The sequence below is a fragment of the Eretmochelys imbricata genome, chromosome 7 (genome assembly GCF_965152235.1).
Source record: "Eretmochelys imbricata isolate rEreImb1 chromosome 7, rEreImb1.hap1, whole genome shotgun sequence".
Classification (NCBI taxonomy): domain Eukaryota; kingdom Metazoa; phylum Chordata; order Testudines; family Cheloniidae; genus Eretmochelys; species Eretmochelys imbricata.
This window is the reverse complement of record NC_135578.1, coordinates 89,920,594-89,948,446: the sequence shown is the minus strand read 5'-3', so window position 1 is coordinate 89,948,446 and position 27,853 is coordinate 89,920,594. Positions and strand designations below refer to the sequence as shown.

General features: G+C 39.7%; 1 protein-coding gene across 2 annotated transcripts in view; it reads right to left on the bottom strand.

Moving 5' to 3' along the window:
- Positions 1 to 18,917: 18,917 nt before the first annotated feature.
- Positions 18,918 to 27,853, bottom strand: part of A1CF (APOBEC1 complementation factor) — a 33,836-nt gene continuing 24,900 nt past the window's right edge. For both annotated transcript variants that reach the window (XM_077821793.1, XM_077821794.1), the window contains exons 9-11: positions 25,087 to 25,223; positions 21,937 to 22,070; positions 18,918 to 19,069 (exon numbers count right to left, since the gene is read on the bottom strand). In XM_077821793.1, coding sequence (XP_077677919.1) covers positions 18,918 to 19,069; positions 21,937 to 22,070; positions 25,087 to 25,223 — 423 coding nt within the window. The remainder of the gene's footprint in view (positions 19,070 to 21,936; positions 22,071 to 25,086; positions 25,224 to 27,853) is intronic.

Below are 27,853 nucleotides of genomic sequence, written 5' to 3'. Positions count from 1 at the left end.
TAAAAGAAAGGAAAAGCTAATGGGGCTATACCCTAAACAAGTGGTGTAACATAGTCCAGAAAGCAGACAAGTATAGCACATAAGGAATAGATAACTCAAAGGCCCTGCTAAATATAAATCCAGCAAAGATAGAATTTAAATTCTATACATTCAAAGATGAAGCAGACCCCCAGGAAACCTTCTTATTTCAAACCCGTCTTCTTTCTCAAGGCATCTAAAAGCAACATATAGATATTAGTTTAATAGACTTTAGGGCCAGAAAGGTCCTTTATGATTGTCTGAACTCCTGCATAACACAGGCCATAGAATTTCACTCAGGTTTCAAAGATATTTGATATATTACAACAGCACATGTTAAAAAGTGTTTATCCACATTCTCCTGAGTGCCCTTTTTAGTCTGTCCCTTGTTGACCATCATTACATAGTATTCAAGAAGCAGAGGCTCTCACAGCTCCTCTTGCTGGCCTGGTGATACTGCATTCTAGAAGTTAGTGATAGTTTGGTGTGAGCTACTTAGATCAGTAGCTGATATAGTCGGCAGCCATTTAGAGTTAGCCTTTAGGCTGGTCAAGGTAGCTGACCATATAGTGTACCAAAAAAGGCTGCCATTGGAATTATAGGTAAGTAAATTGCCTCAGTTGCTTGTTGTAGGAGGATGTAGACTTCAGGCTCATTCTGAAAGAAAAGTGAGACAGCCTGCATGTGGCTCATGGAAGCAATGAAGAGGGATTTGGAGTGGGAACTCCTGATTGCTTACAAATTATTTAACTCAACTCTTGTTTAGATCCTTCAGGAAACTGATGGGCAGGATCCCCGAGGTGGGAAAGGAGTCCAGGAGAGCTGGCTGTATTTTAAAGAAGAAGTATTGAGGCTGCAGAAACAAACAATCCCGATGTGCAGAAAGAATAGCAAATATGGCAGGCGACCAGCTTGGCTTAACAGAGAAATCTTCAGTGGGCTTAAACACAAAAAGGAAGCTTACAAGAAGTGGAGATTTGGACAGATGACGAGGGAGGAGTATAAAAATATTGCTCGAGTGTGCAGGGGTGTAATCAGGAAGGTCAAAGCACAATTGGAGTTGCAGCTAGCAAGTTATGTGAAGGGTTTCTACAGGTATATTAGCAACAAGAAGACGGTCCGGGAAAGTGTGGGATCCTTACTGAATGGGGGAGGCAACCTAGTGACAGATAATGTGGAAAAAAGGTGAAATACTCATGCTTTTTTTTGCCTCAGTCTTCACAGACAAAGTCAGCTCCAAGACTGCAGCAATGGCCAGCATAGTATGGGGAGGAGGTGAGCGGCCCTCATTGGTGAAAGAACAGGTTAAGGACTATTTAGAAAAGCTGGACATGCACAAGTCCATGGGGCCAGATGCACTGCATCTGAGGGTGCTGAGGGATTTGGCTGGTGTGATTGCGGAGCCATTATCTTTGAAAACTTGTGGCAATCGGGGGAGGTCTCGGACGATTGGAAAAAGGCAAATATAGTGCCCGTCTTTAAAAAAGGGAAGAAGGAGAACACAGGGAACTAGAGACCAGTCCGCCTCACCTCAGTCCCTGGAAAAATTATGGAGCAGGTCTTCAAGAAATCCATTTTGAAACACTTGGAGGAGAGGAAGGTGATCAGGAACAGTCAACAGGGATTCACCAAGGACAAGTCATGCCTGAACAACTTGATTGCCTTCTATGATGAGAGAACTGGCTCTGTGAATATGGGGAAAGTGGTGGACGTGATATATCTTGACTTTAGCAAAGCTTTTTGATACGGTCTCCCACAGTATTCCTGCCAAAAAGTTAAAGAAAAATGGATTGGATGAATGGACTATAAGGTGGATAGAAAGCTGGCTAGATTGTTGGGCTCAATGGGTAGTGATCAATGGCTCCATGTCTAATTGGCAGCCGGGATCAAGTGGAGTGCCCCAGGGGTCGGTCCTGAGGTGAGGTTTTTTTCAACATCTTTATTAATGATCTGGATGAAGGGATGGATTGCACTCTCAGCAAGTTCGCGGATGACACTAAACTGGGGGGGGAGAGGTAGATACACTGGAGGGTAGGGATAGGGTCCTGAGTGACCTATACAAATTGGAGGATTGGGCCAAAAGAAATCTGATGAGGTTCAACAAGGACAAGTGCAGAGTCCTGCACTTACAATGGAAGAATCCCATGCACCGTTATAGGCTGGGGACTGACTGGCTAGGCAGCAGTTCTGCGGAAAAGGGCCTGGTGATTACAATGAATGAGAAGCTGTGACCTTGCTGCCAAGAAGGCTAACGGCATATTGGGCTGCATTAGTAGGAGCATAGTGAGCAGATCGAGGGAAGTGATTATTCCCCTCTATTCGGCACTGGCGAGGCCACATCTGGAGTACTGCGTCCAATTTTGGGTCCCACACTACAGAAAGGATGTGGACAAATTGGAAAGAGTCCAGCGGAGGGCAACGAAAATGAATAGGGGGTTGGGGCACATGACTTATGAGGAGAGGCTGAGGGAACTGGGCTTATTTAGTCTGCAGAAGAGAAGAGTGAGGGGGGATTTGATAGCAGCCTTCAACTACCTGGAGGGGGGTTCCAAAGAGGATGGAGCTCGGCTGTTCTCAGTGGTGGCAGATGACAGAACAAGGAGCAATGGTCTCAAGTTGCAGTGGGTAGGTCTAGGTTGGCTAGTAGGAGGGTGGGTTACCTAGGGAGGTAGTGGAATCTCCATCCTTAGAGGTTTTTAAAGCCCGGCTTGACAAATCCTTGGCTGCGATGATTTAGCTGGGGTTGGTCCTGGTTTTAGCAGATGACCTCCTGAGGTCTCGTCCAACCCTAATCTTCTCTGATTCTTCTATGATTCTATGATCTCAGTTCTCATGTGGCAAAAGAACTGCATTGTGGATGATAGTTTATGCATGAAGAGTTATGTCTCTGTGATTAGCACATAGTAAATCAATTATAACCCCTACTAAGTCTCAATAATGAATGAAGATTTTTAGTAGAGAAGAGAGCATGGGCTGTCAGGCCTGGTCTACACCAGAAATGTGTTTCTGGTATAACTGTACCATTTAAGTTCTCCCAGTGGTTTTGCCAGTATAGCTTATTCCAGCCCTCCTTGAGCTAAATAAACGATACCAGCAAAAAACAGTTTCTGGTATATCTGCATCTGGATAGGAGCTTTTGTCAGCATGGGTTTGTTGGTTACAAACCTTACCTCATTATACCCATGACTGACATAACTATGCCAACAAAAAATTGTCAAGTAGCCTTAACATTACTTGGTTCTAAAATCCATTTTAGCACAGTAACTTCAATAGAATATTGACTTTGAGAGATATCATGGGGACTATTCAAAACACTGAACTGTCATTAATTTCACCAGCCAGTGGGTGACAGTGTTGTTCTACACAAAAACAAGGCTGTCACTAAATAAATTGATGTACGTAAAATTCAGTGAGAATGGTGACCTAATGTGTCAGATCTTCAGACATAGAACTATTAGTTTATAGATGCTTCTATCTTTCCCTAAAGTTGACCTGAAGAAGATCTCTGTGTAAGCTCGAAAGCTTATCTTCCTCACCAACAGAAGTTGGTCCGGAAAAAGATATTACCTCACCCACCTTATCTTTCTAGTATCCAGGGAGCAATATGGCTACAACACTGCATCTAAAATTTCTGTCTTTTAAAAGCACACATTTGTGTCAGCAATCTAGAGTCCCACTTTTCATTATAGGACATGAAATAATTAGGGCTTTCAAGCGATTAAAAAAATTAATTGTGATTAATCATGCGATTAATCGTGCTGTTAAACAATAATAGAATACTATTTATTTAAATATTTTTGGATGTTTTCTACATTTTCAAATATATTGATTTCAATTGCAACATAGAATACAAAGTGTACAGTGCTCACTTTATTTTTGATTACATATATTTGTACTGTAAAAAAACAAAAGAAATAGTATTTTTCACTTCACCTCATATAAATACTGTAGTACAATCTCTTTATCATGAAAGTTGAACTTACAAATGTAGAATTATGTACAAAAAATAACTGCATTCAAAAGTAAAACAATCTACAACTTTAGAGCCTACAAGTCCACTCGGTCCTACTTCAGCCAATTGCTCAGACAAACAAGTTTGGTTACAATTTGCAGGAGATAACACTGCCCACTTCTTGTTTACAATGTCACCTGAAAGTGAGAACAGGCATTCATGTGGCACTGTTGTAGCCGGCGTCACAAGATATTTATGTGCCAGATGTTCTAACGATTCATATGTCTCTTCATGCTTCAACCACCATTCCAGAGGACATGAGTCCATGTTGGTGATGGGTTCTGCTCAATAACGATCCAAAGCAGAGTGGACCGACACATGTTCATTTTCATCATCTGAGTCAGATGCCGCCAGCAGAAGGTTCATTTTCTTTTTTGGTGGTTCGGGTTCTGTAGTTTTCACATCTGAGTGTTGCTCTTTTAAGACGTCTGAAAGCATGCTCCACACCACCTCCCTCTGAGATTTTGGAAGTCACTTCAGATTCTTAAATCTTGGGTTGAGTGCTGTAGCTATTTTTAGAAATTGGTACCTTCTTTGCATTTTGTAAAATCTGCAGTGAAAATGTTCTTGAAATGATTATGTGCTGGGTCATCATCCAAGACTGCAATAACATGAAATATATGGCAAAATGGGGGAAAACCGAACAAGAGATATACCATTCTCCCCCAAGGAGTTCAGTCACAAATTTTATTAAAGCATTATTTTTTTAATGAGCATCATCTGCATGGAAGCATTTCCTCTGGAATGGTGGCCCAACCATGAAGGGGCATACGAATATTTAGCATATCTGGCACGTAAATACCTTGCAATGCCAGCTACAAAAGTGCCATGTGACCACCTGTTCTCACTGTTAGATGGCCTTGTAAATAAGAAGCAGGCAGCAATATCTCCCGTAAATGTAAACAAACTTGTTTGTCTAAGCAATTGGCTGAACAAGAAGTAGGACCCAGTGGACTTGTAGGCTCTAAAGTTTTACATTGTTTTGTTTGAGTGCAGTTATGTAACAAAAAAACTACATTTGTAAGTTGCACTTTCACAATAAAGAGATTGCACTACAGTCCTTGTATGAGGTGAATTGAAAAATGCTATTTCTTTTATCATTTTTACGGTGCAAATATTTGTAATAAAAATAATAATATAAAGTGAGGATTGTACACTTTGTATTGTGTGTTGTAGTAGAAATCAATATATTTGAAAATGTAGAAAAACATCTAAAAATATTTAATACATTTCAATTAGTATTCTATTGTTTAACAGTGCGATTAATCGCGATTAATTTTTTTGAGTTAATTGCTTGAATTAACTGCGATTAATCGACAGCCCTAGAAATCTTTAAAATCTTTAAATCTTTACAATCTTTAAAAATGAAACTGTCAAAGAAATACTCTTGTAGCCTGATATGACCCCTGTTATGCTTAAGAGTCCACTGAAATGTTACATTATTTTGGAGAAAAGTGCTAGTTTTAGCTGGTAATGTGTTTTGCATTCATAACTTAAACAACCTTTATCTTTCTAGGGTTATCATTAATCTTTGTTAGTTACCATAAAGATATGCTATACATTTGAGCCTGATCCAAAGCCTATGAAAGTAAATGGAAAGTTTACTCATAGTTGCTAGCAAAGGTACAGATAAAGATCTGCCTAGTAATAGTCTGGTATAGTGTTAAAATATTTTCATGTCACATGTCAGCAATAAGAAGGAACTTTAGTACTTAACATGAACAAAACACATCATTACTAGCCTGACGAATTCCTATGCTGTTGCTCTGCCTGATTAAGGACATGTCTGTGATTCACTGCAATGTGCTCTAATCCTCTGTGCAAGTGGCTGCTTCTCATTCATTTATGCATTATTATTTCATATCTGGCAGTTTACATGCATAATTTACTTCTGAGTTAATGCAAGTTAAATGTATACATGCCTCTTTGTGGAGATAAGCATTTACTGCAGTCATGAGGGGCTAATGGTGTGAAGCCCACCAAGCACATTCCCTCTTTTGTCTTCTTAAACTGCCCCCCTCCACCCCCCCCCGTACCCGCCACACCAATTTTCTGCTAGTTCCCTTCTCTCCCAGTGCAGTCCCTGCCAGGGGAAGAAGTGGTGGAGGGGAGTGGGTGAAGGAGCTGGTATGATGGGGGCTGTTTTAGCTCTTGGAGTGTAGTGTACAAAGGGAGGAAATGTCTAGAGATCTGAGTGCAGTTGTAGCACCATGAGGTGAAGTCCACCAATAAAGGGAAAGGTGATTTTCATCAATCTGGACAACAGCCACATTTTCCCCCTAAAAGCTACTCCCTACGCTGAAAGAACCCGTTACTCCTCTAGCTGAAATGGAAGAAATCTCTGCTGTGGATCTGAAGGTTGTTGTCTCAGACTGTTGGGATGAAAAAAAATACATATATGTATGCAAGTCAGTGTGAGTACAAAAAAGCAATTGTTGGAGAGGATTTTCATTTTTTTCTGAAAACAGACCCTTCATGAATATCATGTCCACAGTATCCAAGAGAGGCTCCATCAACACTATCTTTATGCAAAGCCAGAAAAGTGCAAGTTTAACCAGGATGGTATTTAATTCATTGGGTATGTTATCTTGCCCAGATGACTGACCATGGAGATGTACAAGGTCGCTGCCATATCTGACTGGGCTGCACCTAAGGATGTCCATGAGTTAAAGCAATTCCTAGGGTTCACCAGTTTTTACAGGCAATTTATTAAGGCTTTTCTAGCTTAATTACCCCTATGATTGCCCTTCTGTGCAATGGAACTCAGTCCATCTGGCCCCCGGGGGCACAAGCTGCCTTCAGTCAACAAAAAGAGACTTTCACCATGGTACATGTCCTGATCCATCTAGATGCCACAAAACTATTTACAGTAGAGGCGGACACGTCCAACTTTGTGCTAGGGCTGGTTTTGTCCCAACCAGTGGACCCTTGTGATCAGCTGTACCCCTGCGATTTCTACTCCTGTAAACTAACTAAGGAAGAGAAAAACTATGAAATATGGGTCAAAGAACTGCTAGTCATCAAAGCAGTATTGGAGTCATCTGAAGAATGGAGTCATTTACTGGAGGGAGATAGGTACTCCTTCCAGAGTCTGATAGATCACAAAAACCTGGAATACCTCTGGACAGCGAGACTCTTAATCAACATCAGATCCACTGGTCCCTCTTCTTTGCCTGGTTCGATTTTTGTGGTCACCTGTTACCTGGGGGCCAGAAATGGACAGGCCAATGCCCTGCTCTGAAAAGATGAATACCATAAGTCTGGTAGGAAAACTCCCTCCATGATCAACAAGGTGTCCAACTTTGTTTCTGAGACAGTAGGGAACAACCTGATGTCTTCCATCTATTCCCTGTTACCCCCTTTCTCCTTTGCCACTCGAACCTGCCAGACCATGGGTGATGCTGGAACTGTTGTTGAGTTCAGGCTACAAGATGGCATTCTATTACAAGGACTATGTCTGTGTCCCAGACGGACAGTCCTGGCTTCAGGTCCTCAAGCTCTGCCATGTTACCCCTCTTGCTGGCCACTTCAGTTATTTCAAGAATTGGAGCTTGGTCTCAAGGACCTTCTTGTGGCCAGGCCTGCATACCTCTGTCAAGCAATGTATAAAATCTGTGACCTCTGCACCAAATGCCCAGGCTCAAGGCTTCTTGGTCTTCTCCAGCCCCTGCCCACTCCACCTCAGCCGTGGCCCACCATATCTATGGACTTTATTGTGGAGCTGCTGTGCTCTCAAGGGCATACAATGATTTTATTGATGGTGGACCTTTTTGCCAAAATGGTACACTTTATCCCACGTCCCACCATCCTATGACTCCAAAGACTGCCTGTCTTTTCCTGAGGGACATTTTTCATTACTACCGATTGCCAATGGCCATCATGTCAGACAGAGGCTGTCACTTCATCTGCCATTTCTGGCAGCAGTTTTTAAGTCTTCTGGGCACATGATCCCAACTCTTGTCTGTTTATCACCCGTGCAATAATGGGAAAGCAGAGGGGATTAACCAGGTCCTTGAGCAATATCTTCGCTGTTTTGTGAATTACTACTAAGTTGACTGGATTTCCCTGCTGGCAATACTGGGAATGTGAAGTTAGGGGGACAGAAGTTATACTGCTGGGACCTCCTGGACGTGAGTCCTGGTGGCCCTATGGAAAGGGGAAGGAAATTGGTCCCTGCCTTCCAGCTTTGTAGGCACAATTACTCCACTGAAACTAACTGTCTTTGTAAGTGCTATATAATATGCTATAGTTGAGGCAGAGCTCCTTCTAAAGGAGATTTTAGTAAGTAATCTGACTTATTTTCAATGTCCTAGTGAAATAGAAAATTTCTATTCCCTGCCCGACATCTGCCTAGCTCCAGATATGGGATCCCACAGGAAAGGTTTGTTTTTGCTTCACTACCTCAGAGGTGTCACAGATCCTCCCAGGAAAGCTCTGACAGCACCAGAGGATGAGAACAGTCCCAACATAGTCCCAATCTTTGGCACCTTCTGTCCAATGAACCGATGTATGTGTGACCATCTTCAGGTTTTCCAGGTCTTCAATCTTCTCTCTGAAGGTTTCAATTCTCCATGTTTGTCCTATTTCAGAGAACTAATATGATTTTCAGCTGCATCTTACCATCCAACATGAGCATATTGCTTTAATTTAGGAAAGTATTATTTCTCTGGTCTTCTTTGGGTTTTTGAATTTCAGTCACTGGTATTCATGAAGAAAATCTGACTGTTGCTTGATGTATCATCTAGTCAGGTGAGAAAACAAAGTGAATGGCAGTTTCTGAGAGCTCTAAGAAACCTTCTGAAGGAAGAAAAAAAAACTGAGTTCTGTGTTTGCCATGATTTTAAAAAGAAATGAAAGCAGGAAATAAGTGGAGTTAAATGAGGTAGAGCAGAAAATTAGTAAAGTAAATGAGCTAGAATAATAGAACTGGCAGAACAAATTCTTCTTGACGGAGTAAAGCTCAGAATACAGCTGACGTCCTTAAAATTCTTCAGAAATTGCTTCTGGGTATTTAAGGCTATTCTTCAGTTCTTCCTAGGCTGTTGTTTTTTTCTGATTAAGTATCTGCCCAGATTTGGGAACCTTCCTAGTGAGCTTTATATAATATAAATAGTTAGCAGAATGTTGAATTCCCTCTAATCATTAGGATTCAGTACTTCCATAAATAATGATATTGAAGAATGCTGGAACAAAGCAAATTGTAATGCTACCTATTCTAGCACGGGGAGCTCTGGACACTACTGCCCAATTCAGTGGAACAGGTAGAATTCAGAATTAATGTAAAGCAGCAAAAATGTAAATATACACATTCAGGCATTTTAAGGAATAATTTCCATGTCTCTATTCTGAGACAAGCTCAATGGAAACTACATTATAACTTCTGCTCACACAAGTCCCAGAGCTTGCAATTCTAGCAGGTTGCCAATAAGAGCATCATTGCTGACTGTCACCTCTTCTGTGTACCCTTCTCCACTGCCCCAAAATGAACTCACTGACACGGTATGATGGCTAAAGGTTTTGGCCAAAATTTTGTTTTGAAAACTTGATTGAACTAAATTTATCTACTGCAAGAGTTAACTGGCTACCTACTCACCCTGTCCTTCCAGTCAACCAATTCAAATTTTGGCTATGAAGATAGGCCATATCCTCCCACGCAACTATGAGATGGTCTCCTCCAAACTGCTCATTTCACCTCGTCTTTTCCTCTTGAAAGGAATTGGGGCTTGCAAATTGGAGTGGTGTCCCAAGGAATACCTCAGCATCTAAACTAACTGGTGATGGGGCCTTTTACTCCTGACCCCTCACCATCTGCCTGAGGTCCTGTACCACCCCCTTCTGGCTGACCACCCACTTGTTACTTTGAATACTCTTACCTCACCTCGCGTGTGGTCTATGCAGCCCCACACCTTTCAGGGATTCATGTTTGAATGTATGTCAGGAACAAAACCATTTCCCCTGTTAAACACTCAACTGACCTTTTATTTTCGTCTCTCAGCCTGTGGGCTCTGCAGTTGAATGGGGATTTAAACTGTGGACGAGAGTGGGGTCATGTCTTAGACACAAATCAGAATCTTGTATCCTTATCTGCCCTGAGCTACACTTCCTTGTTCAGGAATCCTGACTGGCCTCTCGTTGCTGTACATACCTCCATATTACACGGTACCTGAACATAACAACACATCTATTTGGGTGTTTCTTCAGTAGAAGGTTAGTGCTTGGGAAACTGCCGCTGTGCAGTTGGCCAATATAGTGGCATTTTTCTGACATTTTGCTTTCTTCTTGTCCTTGTTGGTACCACTACCAATGCTGCCTGATTGCACTTCGCAGAACAAGAAGGAAAAAACATCCATTTGATGCACCATCCAAATATATTTCTTTGTCTCCTTCAATAAGTATAACCTACAGAAGTCTCTTATCCAGCAAAAGGCTGCCTCTTGTCATGTCTGATCATTCCATTTACTTCTCTGCTAGCACTTTTCATTTGTGCCTTATTCCCTGACAGAGCCAGGTCTAAGCTAATGGTGAATGGGCTGAGACCGGTCATGCCTATGTCTATCATGGGGGGCTAGACAACCCAGCAAATGCCTTGTTCCCTTGGGAGTCTGAGGGGAAATTCACTGCACAGGCCAGACCCTTTGAGAGCTGGTTGTTATAGCCCACAGAAATCACGGCCTGTGCCAAGGTTAAGCATGCTGCATCCAAATGCATTTATAGCCTGGTGGTATCTTTAGACAGTGACTCTGTTTCCATTTGTCAGCGCTGTAACTGACATTTGGGATAATTTTACTCGAGATAGTCACCGCGTGAGCAGGAGAAAAGAAAATTACACAAACCCGGAACTTTTGTAAACATATATTTTCAATAAACTGCAACTTTTCAGATGTTAGTGAATACATTTGTGTTCTATGGGCCAAATTGTGTGTTGATATAAAGGAATGCAGCTCCACTGAATTTAATGAGGATACCCATTTACACCAACGGGAATTTGGTCTGATAACTATTGCCAGAAATCCAATTTCAATTGACATCTGCTGTAGCAGTCCCAGAGAAGGTTTGTCTTAATATCCCTTTTTTTTTTTCTTCACTTGAGTGGCTAGTCAAAGTTTGGTGCCCTGGGATGTTCCAGGTGGGAGAAGAAATTGATGGAGTCTGGTATTTTCTTTGATGCAATCTTGTTTATTTACAAGGAATGTACAAAGTCCTGCTTCTCTGAAAGCAGGAGGAACCACGAACAAAAGGAGCAGTTTCTTAGCTTACAGATACAATCCTTTTTAACCAATAGACCTCAGTGCTCTCTTTCTCTAGCTTTTTTTCCAGGGTGTCACTGTGAACACTGGCTATAACTTGTCTTTCTCGCTTTTTTCCTTTGCCTCTCTGTGTTCTTTCTGTTCTCAGTTTCTGCACATTCCTTTTCTCTCTCTCTCTCTCTCTCCTTTCTTTAGACAATGCCCATAGAGTGCTGGGCTCGTTGCTAAACAAATTAAATGGATGATCCTTGCACTGAGGAGTTTATAATCTAATTAAAGAAATGATTCAATCCTGGCTGAAATAGGGTGAAAGGGAGGGCAAGAGACTGATAATAAATTATAGGGTTACTTTCATTATGAGTAATATCTTAGTGGTATTTCTATATGTTCCTTTTAATATATTTATATCATATATTGAGTTATCTTAATCCATTCCATGGAATTTTATTAAATCTAGGTCCAGTAATCCAATTGAGAACAAGAATAAAATTCTGGTTTTCTGAAAGTACTAGAAATATCATGAGACATTTTCTTCTTGCAAGATTCCTTGTTCAGTTTTACAGACCTAAGAAGCACAGATAGTTTAGAAAAGATTCAGAGAAGAATCCAGAATTTTAAATGCTTATATAACCAAAGTCCCAAACCCATCCTTCCTATAGCTCCGATTCAGATCTTATATATACCATTTACAAATTCTTAGATTTAATGGAATTTATAATATTTGTCTTGTATTTTATCTGTGATTTTACATTTAGCAAAGGCCTACATGTATGTGCCAAACCAGATTGTTTTTTTATATGAAGCTTGGGAATTTGGATTTGTGAGACATTCCATGAAGGAAAGAAAAGCAGTGAGCTTTTGAAAAATTGCTGTTTTTCTAATCGTTCAGGGCTGGCCAGCTTTCAAACAAATGCTGTTATCTGAAGTATTGGAGTGACCTTGACTGTACAAAACAATTTAGTACTGTCTACCCTGATGGACTGCAGTTGTACAGGAGGGACAGATTGCTTTGAAAACGCGTTAGCTCTGTAAACTCCGAACTGCTTATGCTGTGTGTGCTCTAGCTCAGCCCAAAGCAGGAGAGAGGAACCAAACTAATATTGAGGTTTTTGCAAGTTGCAGGCTACATTTTGGCTTGCTTTTAGAATAATACCTAGGCTCTTCTGCCTGTTTTATACACATGAACCCACCTTGGATTCCAAACCCCTTAGACTCCCAACTATTCAGTTTAGAAGTTGCATGTTTTCCTTAAAATTAAATAAGCCATTTAGTTCCCATTCCAGGAAAATAACCGGGCCTTTGGATCTTGATTGCATTATATCCTTATGGAATGTCCTTCTGAAATCCTCGTTTAAATTGAAGATGTTATATATCTAGTCCTGAGTGAGAGTCAGCAAAGGGCTCAGGGCTTACTGTTGCAGAGCTCACTCCTATAGAGATCACCAGTACTTCTTTGTGAGTCTGGTGAGAGTGATCTGATGGGACACAGCATTGTTAAATAACATATAGAACTATTCCTATTGTAACAATTTTAAAAAGCAAATGTAACTGTTTATTTTTTCCACTAGGTGGCACAGTTAAATTTAATTTCACTGATCACTTATTTATTATAAATGGAACATCAAATCAAAGATTAAGGGTGTTTTTGGATTTAAGATACAGTTTAATAATGATACATTTTTATTTGCATACTTATTGTATGGCATCACTATATTTACATCACTCCATATTGAGATGTTTTTACGTACTATACACAGAATGACCTTAGATGAAGCTATGGCCAACTGACCAAAAAACCCCCCCAAAAAAAACTCCAACAGAGAAACTTTCAGGTTAGTTTAGAAAGTTTAATAATATTTCAAAGTCCAGTTAATGCCCTGTGATGAGCCTAGAATTACAAAATTGCTTCACAGTATTTAATCCAATTTATAATTTCCCTTGAATTCCTGATTCTTAGATGGCAATTTTATTTTATTTTATTTTTTCAAAACAGATGATTGTCTTTCCAGTAAATGGATGGTACGATTTTTATTACATTTCACAGTATAGAACTCTATACAAATATTGTACTAAAAGTACAAAAATAAGTGCTTTATGCACACACTTTTTAATACTGTTCCTGTCTCTTTGCTTTGGCACCTGTTATAACTTACCTTATATAAATAGCTGGAAAAAAAGAAGTATATAGTTATTTAACAAATGAAAGGGAGAAACATTTTTTTACTGACAGTAGCCTTTTTCACTAATAGTAGATGTATGGGTACATTAGTTCCTGGCAATTTTCACGAGTGTATCATTGCTAAAAATGATTTAAAACGGATATGTATAAGAGAAAATTGAGCTAAAACACCAACAGTACTATTAATTATTTAAACCTCTGAGTACAATGGCTGGGCTTAAATGGTTTCCATGCAGTGCTGTCATTCTCTGCAAGCAAACAGTTCTGTAGCAATTGCAGAGGAGAATGCCATGGTTTTTTTTTAAATCACGTTAATGAGATAGTGTCTAAAGTGTATAAATAGAAATAAGCTCGTTAGCTCCAGCAGTTACAGAAGAACTGAACTTTCACAAATGTGGCCAGATCTTGCACTTTTTATTCAGGCAAAACATCCGCTGAAGTTAATGAGAGTTTTACCTCACCTAAGAAGAGCAGGACTGGGGCCCAATTCGTTTCAGTGACTCTGACATATGAATAAGCTTTTGACAATACAACAATGAACTAAATTAATATGACACTCTAGAGACTAGGGGGCACCAAAGAATTGACAAACAGTGTAATTTCCCTTTTGTTTTCCAAAAATCCTTAAAGGGATACTGCCAAGATGGGTAAACCCCAAATGATTTCATGTCCCCTTTTATATATGAGTACTTTGCACTTAGATACCACTCTCTATCTGAAGATACTAACGTGCTTTACAGACATTAATGAATTTAATCTATGAAGAAGGGGAAAGGACAGTTTTATTAGGCAAGTTTTACAGATAAAGAAAGTGAGCACAAAGGCATTAAGTGACTTGCCAAAAGCAGGGTTCCTCATTCTAAGTGATAAAACCGTCCTCCTTCCTACAAACTTTGCAAAGCCAATGAGCTTGATTCTCCTTTCATGCTGGCCTAAATCAAGAATAATGCCATTGAACTTAGTGGAACTACATGGGTGTATATCTGGTACAAATGCAATCAGAATCAGACCATAAATATATATAAACTATTGTTTTTCTTACCAAAGCTAATGCTTTAAACCTTAAAATGAACAAACAACCTGGAAGCTGGAAACAGCATGGATAAGCAATCTTATGATGCCAAACCAGGGCATGGGTGTGATGGGTGGAGAGGAAATAGGCCTGATTCTGCTCCCATTGTAGTCCAGGGCAAATGGGTTTCAATGCCACTGTAGCAGGCCCAATGTTAAAAACATAGTTTACTCTCAAGCCTCCAGTGGGTTACAGAGAATAATGAACTAAAAAGAAAAAGCAAGAGTTTTAAAAATGATTACAAATATCTTGACAGTGTCCCTTTAAGTTTCCTATATAAATTCCATAGAGCATATACATTTAAAAGAGTGATTAGGGCTTAGAAGAGTGATCCCTGTCTCTCTATAACAAAGTTGCAAAACACTGCAGGAATAGGTAGACTAATAGCATTAGAGACTATACAATTTATACATTTGTTCCATTACTACTACAAGTAAGTCAACAAAAATACGAGAAAAAAGTAAATATAAACACTTAACTGTTACTAGTCTAGTAAACGGTATTTCATATACCAATGTGCTTTGAAGAGCTTTATATATATTAAAAACTCTACTTAGAAAAGCAAAATAATTTTCACAGTGTCGTTGTTTCACATATACTGGTTTACAAATTTGGGGCCTAATCCATTTCTCATTGAAATCAAGGCAACACTCTTAACTACACTGGGTGCAGGCAGGATTAGGTAATTTTTTAGCACTGAGTGCCTCTCATGTGACCAGTGTGTCAGAGGGTGAAAGGTGGTGAAAGTTCTTGTTTTGCTCTTTGATGGAGAAGATGCGTAGCTGAAATAGTGGCATTAAAAAAATGATTGGTGACTACAATATGAAAATCTGACAGTGTAAATCCTCTCCATTAATAATGGAAGGGGTTTGTGGATAACGTTGAGATATAGACTGAGATATTGTAAGCTTCCTTTCTCTCTGTACTAAAACTATTATCTATGGGGACCTTAATAACCATTTATTAACTTGCATGACATTTTGTCACTAAAAAAAGACTAGTACTGAATTATTTTGAATAATAACTTATTGCGCTCTCTCTGTCTGTCTCCGCATTTTGAACTCTACTAGTTTTGAACTTATAATTGCCTCATACTCCTAATTGTGCAATAAAATATATAATTTTTTCAAGGAAGAGAGATTTGGGTGCGGACTTATTTTTCTTGATTTCATATGCATAGAGTAACATTTACAGTTCACCTAATAAGGAAAACCTAGAAATCCAGGACCATAGGATAAGCTTTCTTATTCTGCTCTTATATGTGCAAACTGTAGCATTGTCTCAAGAGCATCCTGTTAGAGTGAAGTCAGTTGTCATCAGAGCACCTTACAAGGCAGTACTTTGTGTCTATAAAAGCAAGTGTGTGTTGTACAGTGTGATCGCTATTGTCTGCAGCTGCACAACTGTATTGTGTCTGGTTCTTGCACCTCACCCTACAAACAATCTGCAGTGTGTTTTCTTGCTGATTATTTCATTTCATTTCATTTCAAGCATTGCAAATTATTGATGTTAATTAGGTGCAACTTCTGTAATTTAGTATAGTTTAGTCTTAGCTCAAGTTTTATTAACTAAAAATGGGCGCAAACCAAAACCTCATATATGGACACTCTTGAATTTTGGGACAGGTGGGTCCAGATCTGGTGCCTCAGGTACACTTCTGCGTGATATGTCTGGAACCAAAGAGCCCTACATTTTCTATAACGTTTGCATATTTACAGTAGTAAAAAGATCAAGTCTCATATTCAGCAAACTCCTTTGGGCTTATCTTCTCAGAAATGTTGCAGCTTTCTGAGTACACAATTTCATAACTAGTGTTGACTCACTAAGCTTAAAGTGAAGTGAGTACCATAGGGGTACCGTGGGATACAAACTAGGAGGGTCTGTGTGGCTACAGTATGCATTATAGGCTCTACATCCCATAGAAAGATCATGTGAAAGGAGAATGCAAGCTTTCTGAGATGCTCAGAAAGACCAGTCTGCCATATTGTCCCCTCAGGAATTGGCGTGCAGTATCTTACAGTTGGAAGCTCTCCACATTTGGGTGTGATTAAAAGATGTGTGCTATACCTCAGTCTTTTCACTTGTTGGAGAGGAGATGGTTATTCCTGGGTAGGTCTGAGGTGACTGATATTGCAATGAAAGGATGATTCTCCCATGCTGTAAATCAAAGGGGAATTTTAATATCACCAAAGCTTGCCTGTATGATATAATGTCATTTTACAGCCTATAGACTCTGGCTCCTCAGGCTAATGGAGACATCAGATCGTTTCAACAGCTGATTTTTAAGAAACTTAAAAGGCATATGTACAATGGCTTTTGGGAGGTTCAAAAGATCACCATCAACTTGCAACCCTCAGAAATTGTAATAAGATCAGGCACTGCACAAACCCTTGCCATACTTGTTACAAGACTAATAAATATAATGGGAAAACATATTGTTCAATTAATTAGTCAAGGGCTGGCTATAGACTGCAACAGATGATATTTCAGTTATTAAATTGATACTTCACTGGATTTTGGCCAAAAGGCCATAAAAAATTCTATTGGTTTAAATTTATAATGCAACTTTGACATGGCTTCAGTGTCATGCTAAACTGTTGATGAACACACAGCTTTCTCCAAAGTTTCTTACATTTTACATGGCTTTAAATTTCTCTTAGTATAATTTTTATAGTAGAGGACAATGCTCTCAGGGACAATAGGTAATTAACTGCTAGTGTAAGAGGGTGTAATTCCAAGAACTTGCTTACACCTGCGGTGAATTTGTCCCAAAGAGATGACTTGCACTAGAAGGACAGTGACTTTCAGAGAGGTTTAGCAAGCATGATGATTAAATCTCACTTCTGAATTCTCATGGGCTGGTTTAACTGAAAATCAGCCACGATAAACAAGCCCTTTTTTGGATTTCACCGTAAGTAGTTACGGGACACTTTTCTAAATTATTTACTCTCTAGGGCAAAGGGATGGGAACTGAAAATACTACATTGTTTTGTTGAGATTTTGCCTTCTTCTATATAGACCTGAGCACTACAAGAAGATAGAGAAAACTCCAGTGACTGAAACCTATCCACTACATTAAACATCAAATCAGCTCTGAAATGCACATAAATAAGCACATCAGATTTTTCTGCTAAATGTGTGAAAACCAGCTTTTGCTGTCAGTTTCAACCTGGCCTTTGATATATTGGCCAGAGTTGTCAAAACATTTTAGATACCTAAACGAGCATTTAATGTCTCTAATCTAGTGTTTATATGGAAGATAGGCTCATATATGATTTTCAAAGGAAGCAAAGCTGTGTGTAGGACCTCTGTGCACACAGAGTTGCCTTAAATTTCACACATTGTTTGCTTGACCTAGGATATAGGAGGATTTTCTAGGTGGGTGGAGGTGCACATGGGCCAACATAGGCTCATGAAAGTTAGGCATGGTCAGGGCACATCTAACTCATTATGCTTATTATGGATGAGCAGGCAGAGAATCAACTCCCCATTGGCTTATGTGAATGAGGTACAAGTACAAAAGAGGTATCCAAGGACACAAAAAGCCCCTCCTATCCATACACACAGCTGAGAGGAAGAAAGGAAAACAGAGAATGAGACATAATGTAGCTAGTTGGAGAGAGCCAGGCAATTAGGTACTGGACTGGGTGGTAGCCAGCGAACACAGGCTCGGCTGGGGATAGCATCGGAGCTTTGTTATGCGGAGGAAGTGAATTGTTTTGTAGAATGGGGTGAGAAGTTTTCTGTGTTTCTCAAGGGGAAGGACAGTGATCCCACCAACCATTCATGTCATACAGTAGTGGTTGAGGTGCAACACTACAACTCAGCAGCCTGCAAAGAGGATTCTGTTCTAACACCTTTTTGCTCCTCTCCCCACTGTGTATAGCCCACTTGTGCCCCTGAGGAATTAGGGGGAGACTTAAAAAAATTGTGGGAGTTGGGTGCCTAACTGCCCCCATTTATGCTTTTAAGTCTTGCTATGCACCACGAATATGGGTATGATAACATAGCTAGCTCATCTGAGATGTCTAACTGCTTTTCAAGCTCTAAAATCGCTACATAATTGGGAATATTTCTGTGTTCAGCATGGATTGTTGTTTGTAAACACACACAGTAATATATACCTGAGAACCTTTAAGAACTTTTTCCTGGGCCAAGGTAATTTGTTGTTGTTTTTTTTCCAGTGCGAAAAATTGATTTTTAAAATTTGTTTTGGTATATGTTCCATTGTAAAACTATCAATCTAGAAGTATAAAACTATCACTAAATCTAAGTTTGGATAATAGATTAGTTTAAAATCACGAGGTCACAATAATTATCAGACTGAGCTAGCCTCTTGCCGCACTTGATTAAAAGAAAACATTGATTTAAAAAAAACAAAACAGTCTCTCAAAACGTTCCATAACCATCACTACGAGTAGCTACTGCAAAGGCAGGGTAGGCTTCATACGTTGCGTAAGGTGCTAAATCTTGACCCAGCGTCACTGCTTGTTTTAGTTGTGTAACTGGTACAGTAGCAGCTGGATTAGCAATGGTGTATCCTGCAATGAAAAACAGACACAAAAATGCATTTTGATGCAAATGTACCTGCAGAGCATGATATAGCTGATAACCATCCTTTTGTCTACACGATTACATAAACAGGTGAAGATTTCATTGTCAATGGTAACAGTATATTTGTCAGATTAAATATACTTACTTGTTCTGATGTCTGTGTTTATCAGATGTTATTATAAATGATCATTTTCTCTACTTTGTAGTCATATTGGACAGTGACAATTTTGGTATAGCTAGTTAGCAAAGTTTTCAAAAAGCATCTGTAAAACACATCATTTCCCAACTTTTCCCCCACCCTGTTATTCACTGAATGATTTTTCCCCAGTATTTGGTTATCTCTAAACTAAGGATGTTACTATAGGCCTATATACTCTACTTCACATTTGGCATATGGAGGACAAGACAGATATCTGTAGCACAAGAATGTTCCCGCTCAGGTTTCATGAGCAGAAATCTGTATAAATGATGGAATTGCATACTACCATTCAATCATGCTTATTCTCTACCATAGTCTCCTCTCAAAATGTGTGTGTGTGTATAAGTAACATCGTGTAGAGACGAGAGATATTTCCAATACATAAACTTGGGAAAATAGTGGAAATTACGCTTCATATGGCTATATAGCACACCTCCACAGCATGTCAGGTGGCTCAAGTGGGATGGGCTAAAGCGGGTGGTCCCAGAAACGGGGGGTTCCAGGGAGGGGTTCAGGTACTGATCCTGGGGTTAGGTGGGAGGCTGTGGAGAGGACTTGCATGTGGCCCCTGGGGCGGAGTTCAAGAGCAGCAAGACTATTGGGAGGGCTGGGCCCCATGTGAACAGTGTTGCAACCCCATGCACCAGGGGCCAGGTTACAAAGCCTGGAGCAGATAGCTGAGCCCAGCCAGTCCCATAGGACAGTAGCTACTTCAGTCAGGACAGCAGTTTTGGGGGACAAAGTGGGACAGTCTTGCAAAAGCCAGGGCTATTGAGAGGTCTGGTACAGAGAATTTTCCATCTGAATGATTTTTCAACAGAAAATACAGTTTCCAAAAATTGAAATGTTCTGTGTAAAACTTTTGAGTTTGCTGAATTTTTTTGATATTTTATCAAGAAAACTGAACCCCCATAATATTTCATTTTGGGTTGGTTAGACCAGAAATCAAAATATTTTCATTTGTTGAACTGACACAAAACCTTTTGTTTAGAATTAAGCCAATATTAAACTGCAGTCCATAATCTCCCATGATGCAGCATTGTCTCCCCTCTGACCAAAGGGTGTGGTGTATCATGGAAAATGTAGGCACACCAGGGAACCTAGCCTATAGGGGACAGTGGAGAGGATCAGGCAATCAGAACGACAATTCCCATGAGGCAATGTACCAAAATAAGGAAATACAATTTAATCTTGAACTCGTTCAAAATGAAGTATTTTTGGTCAGTTCAACAAACCAAAAGGAACTATTTAAATTTGAGAGCATTGAAATTTTTTGTTTTTGATCAAAATTGCCCAAACATTCATTTCTGAACTGAAATTTTTCTAAGTTTTTATTTAATAAAAAATGCTGATTTTTCAACTTTTGACCCAATTGAGGACAGAAAAAAATGGGACGGAAATTCCAGTTTTTTGCTCCGCTTTAATATATATGTGTGTACTGATTATGTCCGTATCAACTCCCACTCCATTCACTGTGAACACAATTGAATCACATGAATGAGAAGAGAAGTCCATATCCATGCCAGAAGTAAAGCAAATAAATGCACGTGGATTGGGATCTGCAGGCTTTCAGCCATCATTGACTAAGAATCTTTGTTCACGAGTGATACTTCATGCTCCTCTGAAGTCACGCACATTTGAAAGCAAGATTTATCCCCATATGCCTGACTTAGTATTCAGAAAATTATGGAAATATAACGGCAAGTCAAATGTGTTACGGGCTGAAAAGTTAATGTACGTGTATTTGTCAAGTTTCCAAGACAAATAAAAAGGGTGGGTGAAAGAAAGGGAGATATTATAATTAAGCAGTAAGTGGGGACTGGATTCAATAAAAAGTCCATTTGGCTTACATGCTGCGGAAGCCTTCACAAACCCAGACAAATTGATTTTTCTGTGGCTTTTGTGGACTTCTGTGGCAGGAATCTGGATATATATATATATATATACATATATGTATAAATTATTGAATCTGTCCTCAAGACACTGCAAAAAATTCAGTAGTATGATTAATGCATGCTTTGTGTGCAGTTTGGCTCAAGGCATTCCCAAGATCTCAGTGGAGAACAGTGTAAATGCAGTGTCTATAAATTGGATTTGTGTTTCTGTCTGACTTTTTCCACAATTTTCCGAGCCATTTTGGCTAGTTATTAAAGCTATTTATCAGAGATGGGCCCCCAGACTGGAATAATGAGTCCTAATGCTTTTGAATTTTGGGAAAATTTGGATTATACCTAAATTTAGTGATTGTCCTCATTTTTCTTGTGGGTCAAATCAAAACTGTAGCTCCAAACACTCCCAACTTTGAGGAAGTTCTGATGTAGATTATAGTTTATAGCTCAAGCCCATCTACAATACTTATTTAAACAAGTTTTCTCCTCCCATCCCCTCTCACTTGATCCTACAGTGGAGTCATAGTACATCATTTGAAAACATGCATTCTTATGCCAGCAAACTATCATAACCCAGAGTATTATATTGTGTTCTCCACAAATAAGGGACAGGAATGGATGCACGGATATGTAGACAGATAGCCAATATGTGCATTTCCATTCAGTAGATTTGAATCTGAACACGCCTGCAATCCTGCTATATGTAATTAAGTAGCTAACAAAAATATATCTTCAGAAGAGCATCTCAGTACAGACCTTCACATACCTGGAAAAGCAGGAGCTGTAGCAGGAGTCTCTGCTCCCTCTGTGGGAATGCCCAGGGTCTGAAGAGTATATTCTGCAGCATAGGTCTTGGCTTCATCAACATATGCACTAAGCTTAGGAGGTGTGAAGGGATGTCTATGAATCAGAAATAAAACATTAGCTGTTTTTTGTATTCTAATGATCAGACACAAACTCCTCACAGACCAGGACACACCAACTCAGAGTGGCACCAGCTCCTGCCAGAACAACAGATGCAAAACCTGCAGACCTACCTCCTCTGCTACAATGATCAAAACCTCCCACAATGCACCTTTCAAGGTCTATGAACCCTACACCTGCCTACCACAATGTGTGATGTATTTCATCCAATGCACTATACGCCCCTCAAAACAACTATGTGGATGAAACCAGACAAGCACTATGCTCTCAAATGAATTCAAATGATAAAAGACAAAAACACTGTATCACCCATGGGTGAACACTTTTCACAAAATAATCACTACATATCTGACCTCTCAGTCTTTATCCTCAAAGGAAACCGGCACAACATCTCCAAAAGATGAGCCTGGGAGTCTAAATCCATAACTTTGCAAAACTAAAAATCATGGACTGAACAGAGACACGGGATTTATAGCTTATTACAACCAGCTATAACCCACTTACTCTTACCACTCCTCCCCCCACATATGTCTTTGTTTCCCCTCTTCTTTCTTTCCCCCCGGATGACTGAAGGGGTGTTAACAGCTCACTAATGCTAGTCTGTTCTACCATGTATTTAGCTGTGACACTCTGGGTATGTCTATACCGCAATTAGACACCTGTGGCTGGTCCATGCCAGCTGACACAGGCTTATGGGGCTGTTTAGTTTTGATGCAGACATTTGGGCTCAGGCTGGAGTCTGAGCACTGGGCCCCTCCCACCTTGCAGGGCTCTAGAGTCTAGGCTCCAGCCTGAGCCTGAACGTCTACATTGCTATTAAACAGCCCCTTAGTTTGAGCCCAGTGAGCCTGAGTCAGCTGGCATAGGCCAGCTGCGGGTTTTTAATGGCAGTGTAGACAAACCCTCAGAGTACAATTCCCAGCACTGAAGAACAGCTCTGAGTAAGCTCAAAAGCTTGTCTATCTCACCAACAGAAGCTAGTCCAATGTAAGATATTACCTCAACCATCTTGTCTCTTGCATATTCTGGCACCAACAGGGCTACAATAAAACTGCGTCCTATTACTGATATTCTGTGAGAGAATACGTATTTGAGAAAAACACTACTATAAAAGAAAAACACTTACTTAATATTAATGTATGCACTAGTACACAAATGTTAGCAGCCTGAAGTTCACTGTTCATGCAGGAAAAAAAGACATGTATCTTGAAAACTTGCATATTTCTGCTTATTTTTGCAAACTTCCTCAAACTGGAGGTGTAAATAGATATATAAAATATCTTTTAAATATAAAATTGATATTTGCTAAATATGACTCATTAACCATTCTTTTTGCTTACATGATGTGGTGTGACCTGCTGAAATGAATCCAAAACATTGTTATGGGTTAGCAGTGAAAATGTACCGTATTTGATTTCTAGCTGGTATAATTATAGACAGGGTTAGTGGCTCGGCCTATTATTAAGGTTACCCAACACGTCCCATTGTAAGACCCCTTTATTTTGTTTATACTTTGCTAAATTTTAACAGTTTGGCCTGAAATTTTCCAAGCTAGTTGTCTGCCTCAGACTGATTTTAATTTTTTTAATTTGGAAAATTAAAAAATGGTTCAGCCATTTCTAAAAGTTGAGTCTATGGAAAAATATATTGTTTTTGCTGACTGTTAAAAAATCCTGCAGATCTTGTCTTTGAAAAGCTGTAGTGAGCCAATGTTTTGGAGCAGGAGCTTGAAATTTGGCAGAGAGTCATGGTGGCCTTTGCATCAGGATCTGATTTTTGCCATCCCTGTGAAAAATCAAGGAGAGAGGCATGCTGAGAGTTGTGGGCAGGGAAGGACAGATCTGACAAGGAGCTGGAATACAGGGGGAGAACTGGCACTGACTAGGCAAACAGACTGGGACAAGCAGTCGGTGGTGGGTGGACACTGAGTTTGGACGAGGAACTCGGGTTCTGTGAGACAGTGGGGATGAGCAAGATATATAAGGGTAGGATGGTGACTGGAGACCAGGGGCTGAGACGACAGAGACAGATTAGCTGGGGGTGAGGAGGGAGGGAACTGAGATTGGCTGGACAAAAGTCTGGGGAAAAGGAACTCGGGGGAGATTGAGCCTGGGAGGGGGAAGACTACAGCTAGCTGGGCAAGAGGCCTGGGACTGGTATGAGAAGCCTGGGGAGTGGAGACTGGGATTGGGTAGATAAGGAGACTGGGATGAATAGCTAGGGTGGGGAAGAGTTGAACTTGGACAGGGGCAAGTTGGAGGGGATAAGGCAGAAACAGTCAAGCTTGAGAAGAATAGGCAGAAAAGTTTGAGCCCTCTACAGAACATTCCCCTCCAGACTGGGGAATAGAATCCAAGGTTCCTGAGTCTCACCATTCCTCTGGTGTCAGCAAATACCTGTGAAACCCACTAGCAGTGTGTGTGATAAATCCTCCTCTAGTGCTGGTTCATGTAGAGCATAACAGCCCACTACTGCTATTAGCTCAGGTGACAGAAGTCTGTGAGGTGGGTCTAAAGGTTCCAAACCTGCTGATGAACCATGTGGGTATCACTATGATGCCAGTTGATGGCTTGTCTGTTTATTCAGTTTGCTTTTTAAAAATCCTCAGAAATTACCCAGCAAAAACTATTTAAAAAACATTATTAAGGTTGAAAAGTCAAGCACCTAATTCTGGCATTTTCTAATTTTTAAGGTTGCCTGTGCAACTTTAATTTGTCTCCCTTATACAAATGCTCTGATACAGCCTTTAATTACCTGATCATATACTATTTTTTTCCACAGGACTCTTGCCTCATTCAGTAGACAGGATGGATAGTGCATACTGAATGAGTAGCTATCTAATGTTTTGTTCAATGTAGAGCTTTATCCTTCCTCTCCAAATCTAAAATTAATATAAATAGTGGTCTATGTAGTTGTTTCTAGCAATGATGCTGAATAAATAGAAAATTTTAAAAACTGATTAAAAACCATACAAAATGGAATAGTTACATACATAGTAGGATTCTGGCTGGCAAGGGCAGGAATAGTGATTTTATATAGGAATAGTTGTCTTTGGTCCTGGCCAATTGCAGAATGAAGCTGATAAACAGGTTGTCCCCAGTTATTTTTCTGGCAGATTTCTTCTAAGACCTATACGAGAAAAATGTATACCAGTTACAACCACATTTTAATGTTCTGGCCCATCTCCGGCACTACCTGCTGCAAAAATACATTGCTTTCCATTAGTTTTCATCTGTAGATTATATGCTCCAAATTCTTAGCTATATATATAACTATATACACACACACAGAGAAGTTTTGTGTGTTTAAAGGGTCATAAAACCTAGGAATAGTGTAAGCAACTTAAACATTCACCCATGAATTATTTCATGAAGATAATTGTTACACCACTGAATCTGATGTATTTTCAGTTTAGCCCATTAACTGTTTTACTTTGATGCAGCATTGGAATAATTTCCTTTGACTTCTATTCATTAACCCATTTATGCACTCCAGAATGCTGCATTTTTAACGTCTGTTAAAGAATTGCGACTGTATTATCCTTCACTTTTTCTCCGCTTCTTCTCCTGCTTAGTTGTGTGTAGTGAATGAATAGTGGGGGTGTATCCCTCTTCAAATTATTTGCCTAAAACCTATTTAAGTTACATTTCTGCACAGTTTACTGCAGAGGCTACTTGCTTGCTGATGCTCCTGGTCTGTAACAGAAATTCTAAATGGTATTGCCCTCTTCCTTTGCATTGATTATTCCACAAAATAAATCATTGTACTCAAATGTTATCACCCTACTTTATATTCCGTCTTCCAAATCACTGAATATATAGAGTGTGCCAAATCAGTCTTAATACTGATAATTAAGAGTCCTACTAGGGCTCACTTTCTACATAGCTTTCTATTAATGAGGTCCAAGCCAGTTGTTTGTTCAGACAATGTCATCCACCAGTTTTATGGATAAGTTTTATCTTGACTGGATCCTCAAGGTGCCGGCTGGCTTTAGAATTAAAGGGGAATTAATATCCCCTTGGGTGCTCTGCTGCTCATCAGCCAACAAAGGAGATGCAAGGTGATTGGTTCTTGCTTCCCACAATCATGTACTTAAACCCCTGTACAGGATTTATCAGGCCTCTTGCCCCATGTTTAGCTAAACTCACCCACCCTCCCTCCTGATAGTTATATAACATAGGAACTGTGTTTTTATGTTGTTTTGGGACTGACTAATTACTTGTTTAAAAGTTCAGGAAGGAATTTTTCCCACTGGGGCCAAATTGGCTATGACCTAATGGAGTTTTTTGCCTTCCTCATAGTATCGGGAAGGCATATTGAGGTTAAATAGGTATAGGATTTAGGAATTTCATTTGAGGAACTTTATGAATGTTAGTTCATTGCAACTTGAGGCCAGTGTCTGGTGTGGACAGAAGGCCAAAGGGCCAGTGACCAGACGAGCTGAAAGCCTTTCGCTGGTGGACCCCAGGTCTATGGGCAAGAGGGAGACTAGATTTGAGTTTGCAAATGGCAGTGGTACATAAATCTGTGCAGACCCTCTTTGGTACCCTCTGTCCCCTTTGTAGGGGAAGCGGGGGAAGATGAGAAGGTTCAGCAAAGCAAACTGTATCCTTGGGGTAGGCAGTGGAGAGTCTGCTCTGAGTTATGGGTTATATAATTGGAGCTATGTAAAAGTCTCACTGAACCCACGTATATGCCTGTTATTGGGAGATGTGGGACAAGGTTGGTGAAAGATTAACATTGGAGAAAAGCACTAACAAAGTTGAAGCCTACTGCCTAAAAATCATCGCTATCTCTGTCCTCATTCACTTGCATATCCTGATCAAGTAGCTCTACCATATACCATGTTCAGTGACCTTAAAATGGAAACACACTACGGCATAAAAGACTATCACGAGTTTTCCAGTTAAATTTTCATCAAGGCTGCCGCCTCTAAACTGTTTGTTCAGTGTTGTAATGATTTACACTTAAATTTGCTCAAAGTGCTTTATAAACACTAGTAAATTTACCTCCCTGCTGTCCTCTTAGCTGGGAAAGTATTAACTCTACTTCTTTGTAAATGGGGAAATTGAGGCAGAGGGCAGTAAATAGACTTCAAAATGTCATAGAGGAAGGTCTCTTGATTCTGTTATCTGATTTATCCACAAGACTATCCCTCTTCTAATGTGATAGACCTTATCTTTGTTTTATAAATGTGTGCAGGCTATTCATACTCATATTCATTCTTATAGCACTGCTTTGGACAAGTTTTTCAAGGCATCACAAACTATCCATCAAAACCACATTAGTGATTTTTCACATTTAAAATTTTACATATGTTCAATTTCATTTTTAAATTCTTATTTGAATAACAAACTCAGATTTGAGTTTGCAAATGGCAGGAGTTCAAAAATTGGGTAGTTAGGCATCTACCTGATTCTCATGTATAAATGTAGCTTGTGTGCAAAAGGGCAAATGTTTGTGTATGCAAGAACTTATATATGAAAAATTGCAAATGCAGAATCTTAAATATGAAAAATTGCTGGCAACATTTTAGAAGCTGCTTTTAAAATATTAGCCACCATAGCCCAAAGCTAGTTTATGAACAGCTGGTTAGGCCCATTTTAAGATGTTCAATCAGTATTGAAATCCTATGTGAGACATGTACATATATATAACAACTTAGCGGGGGAGAGGAAACAGAATTTGGAAGGGTCTGACATTAAAGCCTTTCTGAAATGGACCTAGATTAATGAATAATATTGACCAGATTCAAAAGT